General features: G+C 44.6%; 1 protein-coding gene across 1 annotated transcript; it reads left to right on the forward strand.

The window, feature by feature from the left end:
* The first annotated feature begins 3,877 nt into the window (after positions 1-3,877).
* On the forward strand, positions 3,878-6,869 carry LOC123405691 (protein RKD4-like). The gene is made up of 3 exons (XM_045099286.1): positions 3,878-3,967; positions 5,896-6,264; positions 6,436-6,869. Exons 1-3 carry the CDS (start codon positions 3,878-3,880, stop codon positions 6,598-6,600), a joined length of 624 nt encoding a protein of 207 aa, XP_044955221.1. The 3' UTR covers positions 6,601-6,869.
* Positions 6,870-9,204: the final 2,335 nt, after the last annotated feature.

The raw sequence follows: 9,204 nt of genomic DNA on the forward strand, positions 1-9,204 counted from the left end.
ATTCCGGCCTGAATTTCTTCCTCCTCCTCCACGCCCAGGCACGGGTCTATACCTAAATTGCGGTCCCGTAGCTCCTTGCACAAAATTGCCGACTGGCGGGTTGAAGCCCCGGTTTTGCCATCGGTTGGAATCATAGCCGCGACCTGAATTACTGGAAGCCCCGAACTCAAATCTGCTATTATCAAAACTCCTATTTCCACCAGCCCTGTGATTAAACCTGTCATCTATACCGCGACCCGCCGCAGGCCCAAAACCTCTGCCTGGTTGTCTGAAACCCTGCTGCCGATCTCCTTGCGTGCTCCCACCTCCACGTCCAGCACCACCTGCACCACCTGTAGCAGCAGCTATAGGACTGTGGGGCTGTCCCGTCGCCTCACGAGAGTCGAGTTCGCTGCCTCGCTGCGGCTCACCAGCGGACTTGGACGGCGGTAGAGGAGCACCTCGACCCGCCATGTCCACAGCGCCGCCAGAGACGCAGATCCGCCGAGCTTTGCCGTGCCGTATAGGAAATCCTGGGACAGCGCTACCTATGCGTACCCTAGAAGGGATAATCAAGTTGCTGCCCAATATTTGTTGGTTAACAATATGTACATGCCCAACATGGTTGTTTGTACGTACATGCCACATCTTATCTACCTGGGACTCTACCTGGGCCATATACCCAGGCTCTTTTGAGTCCAACTCGATAATACTGTCAACCTCTGGCGCGCTTTGTTTAACCAGGTCATTCAAACGCGCTTTACGTATTTCCCGGCTCGTCGGCTTGTCGACAACGGCCGGTAACTGAACCATGTGTTTTGGACCCTTCTTCTTCCTCCTAGGCAGCACCGTAGTCCAGGAATCAGAGGAAATAAGATCTGAAACCCGCAATGGTTCCAGGGATACCTTGGGCAGTGGACCTATCCAAGGTTTAATCAACCTTTTCTGCTTTTGATGAACGTCCCCTACTCTCTTCTTAGCAGGCTTAGCAGAAAGTTTAATACCTTCATCTGGCAGCCATTGCTGCTGCAAATCAAATGTATGAAATACCTCGTGTGGTGATGGCTGTTCTGCCACTTCGTCCTCGTCCTCTCCTACTAGAACCCAAAATCGTCCCCCAACTTGAGGATGATTTGGTTTTAATCTCGTCTTGTCTCAGTCGTCTTCGTCGGAGGACACCTCAATTGGATGCCGTTCTTCTTGATGAATCGAGTTAACCTGCAATATATGTGAACCGCAAGTGACAGAATAAATGTCTACGAAGAAATGCGTACCTACGCTGATCAGATCTCCCTCTTGGAGATACCGGCCGGCGAGAATGTCATCCTCCGCGTCTCTGAGTGTCAGCCATCTTGATTTTGGATTGAAGACTATCATACCTTCCTTCAGATCCGATCTGCCAATCTCTAAAAAAGTAGATTTCCATCTTATCCGCTTATTGTCTTCCCCCTCCGGCGAGATCAGATTCTGCTTGTACTCCGTCGCCGATGATCCCGTCACAGGAATCCCCAGCCCGGACTGTACACCGATCCGCCCGTCTCCATCCTCTACGGCTGTGCCTGACTCGCCCGGATCGCCCGGATCGCGAGGGTCGTCAGAGTCGCCAGTCTCCATCTTTTTCTCCCCTGACCGCAGTTGGAGGGGTTAGAGTGCAGTCACACCTGCTACATCTCACAACCAATCGATGACTACCTTGGTCGGAGAGATTTTTCAAGCGTGCCTTCTAAACCGTGACGGAGTGAGTACTCTTGTGTCCTGTTATTTAATATATAGTACATGAGACAGCAGACACAAAACCTTGGCGGCTGCAGCAGCAACTGCTCTTGCCCTGGGCTTCGATTTTGCGATTTTGCCTAGTATACGAGACGCGCATGCATCATGAATAGTCCACTCGGGAGCCAGCACTGGAGATCTCCTGCTAGATCCCGTAGATTTCGCACGGTACCGGTGACGAACAAGATACTTGACCTTTCGGCCTCGCGAAAAGCATCAGAAAGCCAACATAGCAGCTGCGTTCGGCTTTTCCTTTTTTTTTTTGCTAAGAGGCCGCGTTCCACGTTGCATGCTCCTGAGCATGGCTCTTGTTTACCGGAACAGCCAATAGGCCGTATCAACGACGTGGCAATTATTGCACTGGCAGAGTGGCAGTGAAGGGGCTTTGACGGGCACAGGCACCCTATCCGTCATGTCACTGTACTTGTAGTGCTTCGCTATTCGTGTTTGTTTGGCTGCCAAACCCATCTAACGGGGCAAGGATCGAACTGACCCCGAATAGACCCGTGCATCATCATATCATAAGGAAGGGGGGCGGACTACTGACTACCCCGTTCAATCTTCAGAGCAACTCTAATCGAGTGATTCATTTCATTCGCGTCTGTCCATTTGAGATGGCGCTTCGATACATTTTAGTCCCATGATTAAAAGTAGTGGGACTAAAACTTGCTAGCTTGGATTAAATATTAAAGAGTCTAAAATCAAGTTAATGAGTATTTATTATCCTCCAAACCCTTCAATTCAGAACTCGTCTGTGTTAAAGAATAGGAGTTAAATGAGAAAAGAGATTACTAATCCACATTTTAATAGGGGTATCCCTGACTAAAAACAATTAGTCTCAAGACTAGTTTTAACCCCTCTTTAGTCAGGGGTGTTTGAAACTTTAGCCTCTTAAAGAGATTATTTTTAGTCACACTAAAATAAGTTCTTTGGATCCAAGCACCCTCTAAATCATTACGGACACAAAACTCAACATATACAGCTATCAAATAAACGCGCGTTTATCTTTTGTCCGCCTACAGATAGAGTGGGGATCCTGGGCGGCTAGTGGCTACAAGGAAAATTGCAGCAACCGATAGGATCGCACGAAACCCTCCAGTCTATGATCATTACTCATTATATATTTAGATCAATCAGCCGAGAGATATGATCATTACTTATTTCGCCAGTGATATATTTACTAAGTATATATTTAGGGTAGAGATAGGATCTAAGTACATATTTACTTATTCCAGTGATAGTTGCATCGATAGATTTGTTTTTTCTAAATTAAAGATATTGAAGTCGTATATGCGTAGTACTATGACACAACAAAAACTCGATGATTTGGCCACCATAACACTTGAGAATGAAGCGTTGGAGAAGATTAATTACCAGGATATCATTGAAGATTTCATTTCAAAGAATACTAAAAGAACGAGGATGTTCAAATAAGTAACAACGGGACATGTATTCTTTTATTTGTCCAATTGTTATGTAAGATATTATAACTTTTCTATGATATATACATTATAATTTCCCATTGAATTTAGATAATATGCACACACATCCGGATATATTCTAGATCTTTTATCTTTTATGAGATAGCGCCCCATTTTTTGGTTTCGCACAGGACCCTCGATTTTGCCGGCGCGGCCCTGGGTGAGACGACGCCATTATTTCGCCACCATTTCCCCCCACTTTTCCAAAAACCTCCCGCCCACTTGCGCGCATGCCATGGACGACGATGCACCGACCCTCGACGTCGTGGTCGGCCTTGCCTCCCTTGCCACCGGCGGCCCCATCGCCAGCAAAGGAGGCAAGACTCAGGACGCCCACAAAGCACCTTCAAAACCAAGTAAGAAGGAGCTAAGGGACGAGGAGCGCGCCGTTGAGTCTCCAGGGAAAGGGCCACCGATGCGCAAATGAAGCCATGATCTTCGTCGCGGTCATGGCCACCCTCTCCGCCACCGCAAAGCAAGAGCTCGACGCCATGATGACTAGCCTCCTCATCCGCGAGGCCATGAGGCACACCCTGCTGATGCTAGGGTTAAACCAAGACCAACACGGGCTCATCGCTGCCACAGTGATCGCGGCCAACTTCGGCTCGTCGCCCCTTCGTCCCTGACTTTCGGACTCGCCGCGCATGTCGACCACGTCGCAGGCGCAGGACTTCCACCCCCACCACCTACAAGCCTCCCGTTTGTCCATCTCTACGGGCTACGGTTCGTCGGAGGTGAGCGTGGTCCCTCCTCCCACGCCAGCACCCATGGCCATCGATTTCAACGCGACCCCTATGACATCCCGTGCCAAATAATGCTCCTTGGTAAACTTCCATATGATATTTCATGCCAAACAATGAAAATGTAATTTTCCTTCTCTTTTGAAGGATTGGCGCTAGAAATAACCTAGAAGCGGTACGAATTCGATGAAACTAAAATAAGAATTGCTTGTAGATAATACAAAATTATCGAGCCATCCTCTTGCGAGGGAGAAGGACTCCGCCAGGGTGAAGGCGGCCCGACACGCGAAGGAGCAGCAATGCCTCCTTCGTCGCCTCTTCGGTTACATCTCCTCGTCGGAGGAGAGCGGCACCACCACGAACAATAACGATGACGATCCTCCCGCTGCGGACGCCTACATGCGGGAGATGGACGGTCGTGCCGCTAACCGCAAGGGCAATGGTCGAGGCAGGAAGTGGTGAATTACGACCACCCCACACTGCTAAGTCATATTTTTAGTTGTTTTTACGTCGTATTTATGTTGAATTTGAACTCTGTCGACCCGTTTAGATGAACTTTATGGATGTCTAATAATCCAAATGCTATGTTGTATGCCCGTAATATGATCTGGGTACTTGCATGTGTTTGTATGAGAAAAGGGTAGGGCATTTGAGGTTCATGGTTGTATGGAGGGTAAAATGACAACGGCTGGCGCACTGCTAACGGACGCGCCCGCGGGTGTTGCCAATCGTTGTTGTAGATACTCTTAGACCGAGCAATGGAAGAAACGAACTCCATTTTAGGAATGGTGATATTGGTGCATTATTACGAATATTGTACTATGCGCTAGCACAACCGTACAAACACTTTTATATGAAAAACAAAAAATATTGTGTGCAAATGTCCGATTGTTTGAAATACTTCATCCGTTTTTAAATATAAGTCTTATAAAATTTTTACTACGGACTACATATAAATGTATATAAACATAAAATAAAATGTATATTTACTCATTTTACTCTGTATGTAGTTCATAGTAAAATTTCTAACCAAAAAGAATAAAGAGGGTATATATGGATGAGATGAGAATAGAAGAATCGATACGCGTCGAACAACCGAGATTCTGCCAATAATAACAATTCCCAAGCCACAAGACGTGAAAAATGTGAACGGTGACCAGTTGGAGTACCGGCCACATCAATCTGTACGCACTCTGCATGCAAGATTTACCGGTGCTAAAGTAAAAGCATCATTGGCCACTTTCCTTCATCCCATAGCATGTTTGCACACTTCCCAGCAATTAAATTTGCAGTTACCAAGCCGTGCATTTGTACCTCATGAATGTCCCCCTTTAAAATCCATAAGCATCATCAGTAGGCCATCTCCAGTTGCGGCTGCCATTTCCAATCCACGTCCAGACCAATGAAAAACTTCAAGTCCTATGGAGAACGGGACGGCTGCTACCTCCAAAACTTGATGCTTCATGAAGAGCATCACTGCTTTCTGGATTTCAGGTAGGTATTCAGCCCCTCCCCCGCGGCTGTGCAACGCTTAATCTTGTTTGTTGTAGTCTGTTGTGTCGCTGCATTACTTGGCATAAGCTCCAACAACGGATAGTGGTTTTCTTGGTTGCGAGATGAACTTTTTTTCTCTTCTTTTTTGGAGCTTCGATGAACTACTACTTTTGTGCACTAGGAAGACAGTTTTCTTGAAGCTTTTGATCCAGGAATCATGCTATCTTTTGCATGTACCTGCTGCAACAATGGAGTTTCGAGTACCTACTAGAGGACGCACTCTTCTACCCCACTCAGCATCTCTGTGGTACTAGTACTACTACTGCTACCACTCAGAGCTGTCTCTTACAAGGTACTAAAAAAATCTTCGCACAAAGCATCATCTCTGCACAAAAATTCTTCCAACAGAGCATCACCATCGCGCGTAGAAAGTTCGTTGGTATCACATTCTTTCTTCTGTCAATGTAGACGAGCACGAGCTTGGCGACGCCCGCTTGGAAGTTTATATCAGGAGCTTCTTGGCAGCCTTGGAAAGAAACTATCACGGCGGGGAGAAGGAGCTGAAGGGCGAGCTGGGCCGCGACGCGGGGGAGAAGAAGCACAATAGGTCAGAGGAGAAGCCATTTGTGCTGACGTTCGAGCTGGTGTCTCAGTACTTTTGCATGCCGATCAAGCGGGCGGCGGAGGAGCTCAATGTTGGGCTCACGATCCTGAAGAAGCGGTGCCGGGAGATCGGGATCCCGCGGTGGCCGCACCGAAAGGTGAAGAGTCTGGAGACTCTCATCAAGAATGCTCAGGTGTTCTTGCTAATTTGCGTATCCTTCCTGTTCGTCTGAAATTTCAATCTCGTGATTTTTGAAAATTGATTCTAGCCTGTTTCTTCGCAAGTGGTGCCTAGGCCTTTTTTTTATTCCAGAATTTGAATTTGCGAAACCGGTGAGCAGCCAGCAATTGATCATTTGCTGCAGGAGCTAGGGAAGCCTATGATTGAAGTGGAGATGCTGCAGCGGAAGAAGAAGCTGATCGAGGAGAGTCCTGGGCACATTGAGCTGGATGAGGCGACGATGGTGCTGAGGCAGGCGTGCTTCAAGGAGAAGTTCAAGAGGAGAAGGCTCATGGCAATTGAGGGGTAATGGGGATGCATCAAGGATTCAAGATGTATATGCTTCTTCCATGGGCATTCTGTTGGTGGGTGAATCGCGGGGTATTTTGCAGTTCTGATCAGAGGAATTTTGACTGATCAAATGTGTCATCCGTAGTCTGACCAAGACAGAAAGTAGAAGTTTTTGCTGTATATTCTATCACTTGTCCTCTGGCTATCTTCTTACTGATGGTTACAGTAGCTGTTTGTAGTTGGGACGTGCCAAATGCGAAGTACATCTTCAGAGACTACTTGTGCCAACGAAAGTGTTTTTCTTGTTAAATTTCATAACACAGTCACTAGTACACATGCTCCTTGCACATGATGAAGCTGTGTGCCGTTGCTTGGTAAGGGAAATGCTCCATGTTAGACAGGAGGATATAATTTCGGCATGAAGAAAAATAAATCCAATTCGGTAACGTGGAATTCCAGTCTATTATCGTAAACCACGAATGTGGATTGGAGTAGGAAAATGGCTTAGCACTGGGATCGGCCTCCAGCTGTGTGTGTTGGAATATTAGGTACCCCGCACATTGTTGCGGAGATTGTTTGCAATATTTCTTGAAGAAATTTGAATACAAAATGAAATAGAAATAATATACTGTATTTGATGATTATATAATTGTAAACATATATAGAAAATCCTCTATAACACTAAATTCTCTAGGATTGGAGGCCTAATAATCAATTGAGGTCTTCAATTGAAATTTGGTAATTCAATTTTAACCGGATCAACAATTTTTCAATAAGCTCTTTCATTCAATTCTTCTAATTCACTGTGCTCCTTAATTTTAAAGCTTTGTCATCCGATTGAGGTATTCAATTTGCAATTTGGTTCATGATTTCAACAGGATGAATGATTTTTAAAATCAATCGAGAGGAACCGATTTATAAAAATTTATCAATCACGTGCACCCAAAAATTTTTCTGACATAAATATCTATTGATTAGCACATAACACAGAATCACGCCACGGAGGACCCATCAAAACACCTCATTATAAAAAAAATAAAAAAAATACTTCACCATCTCGCACACTAGCTAAATCCAATCCTTCTTCGGTTTTAAGATATAAGGTGTATTTTTTTCTTGAAAAGCCAAGTTTATTTAACTTTGACTAAGTTTGGAGTAAAAAATATCAGCATCCAGAATACTAATAAATAAAATATGAAAATTCATTTCAAGATAAATTTAATGATCGCAACTTGATATTATCGATATTAATATAGTTCTCTACAAATTTGGTCAAACTTGAAGAGCTTTGACTTTTTAAAATCTAAAACACCTATATTTTAAACAAAGAGACTAATTTATTCTTAAAAACATAAAAATACCAACCGCGCAATAATGCACGCTTAATCCTTCTAGTAAGTATCATTTTCCGTGCATGTTAAAGGAGATATAATTAGTGTGAACGATGAGGTGACATGTGTGATGAGTTAGGATGTGTGCATGTTGAAAGAACATACAACTTTCCATGCATGTTAAGAAAAAATAATTAGTGAAATGATGAGGTGGCATGTGTGGTGAGGTGACATGTTTACAAATTAAGAGAATTGAGATAGTGGAGATGAACTATTTGTAGACATGTGTAGGATTCAGGATTATAATTTACATCCCTAAATAATTCATAACCAGAACAAAAAGTAGCATGCAATAACATTCTAGCATACTAAATGGACAAGAAAACATGCCCAACAACATCGCACATGTAACAACAACTACAATGGAGACATGAACAGATCACAATGGATGCATTGTTCTTTAGCCGTTGGGGGCGAAGTTGTTGATGACGATGTTGGCGATGATCTATTTCTGACGCCATTGGACATGCCGATGAGTAGTGCCACCTAACTTTGAACGGAGAACGACCCGTGATGATGAAATTGAGCAATTGTGTAGAGCGCTTTTCATAAACCTAATTCATTCTCTTCTGGTGCAGGATTGTAAGGGAAAACAATTCCGAGGACGTGCTATCACGCATGCCGATGCAAGCCGGTGTTCAGGGAAATAGGCAACGATGGCGACACAAGTTGCAAGGTGAGGCAAAACTCTAGATATTTCGGTGTCTCTTTGACCGGGGCCGGTAAGAAGTATATGATAGGAGTACCAAAAGTGGTATCGCGTGGCAATCACAATCTTAAACCGACTTGATTTTCAAGTCGTGTATTTACCGACCAAGAAACAATTAACTTGTCTGCCAAGACATCAAAAAGTAAAATAACAAAATTAAGTTGTCACAGACCGGATTTCAGTGTACCAATCACGCGCATGTCACGCATATGGGCTGCCCTGATCCCGTTCTCGAGCCCAAACAGACGAGCAAACACGCATGTGTGGTTTTCTATTTCTCTCCTCAACACATCTCCTTGTATGATGGACAGAACTCACTATATAAAGAGGTCAAAATACTTTCTCCACTCGTAGTATGAGATTAAACTTTAGCACCACCACTTGCCATTTATACATGGGTCGTGCCTTGCGATTTGAGAATTCAGAATTTACACATGGTCCTAGCCCATTAATTCCAAAAATCCCACACCATATCTCAATTAGCCAATACCCATTACCCATTTAGCGATTTGCCTTTTCTTAC

The sequence above is a fragment of the Hordeum vulgare genome, chromosome 6H (genome assembly GCF_904849725.1).
Source record: "Hordeum vulgare subsp. vulgare chromosome 6H, MorexV3_pseudomolecules_assembly, whole genome shotgun sequence".
Taxonomy (NCBI): Eukaryota; Viridiplantae; Streptophyta; class Magnoliopsida; order Poales; family Poaceae; genus Hordeum; species Hordeum vulgare.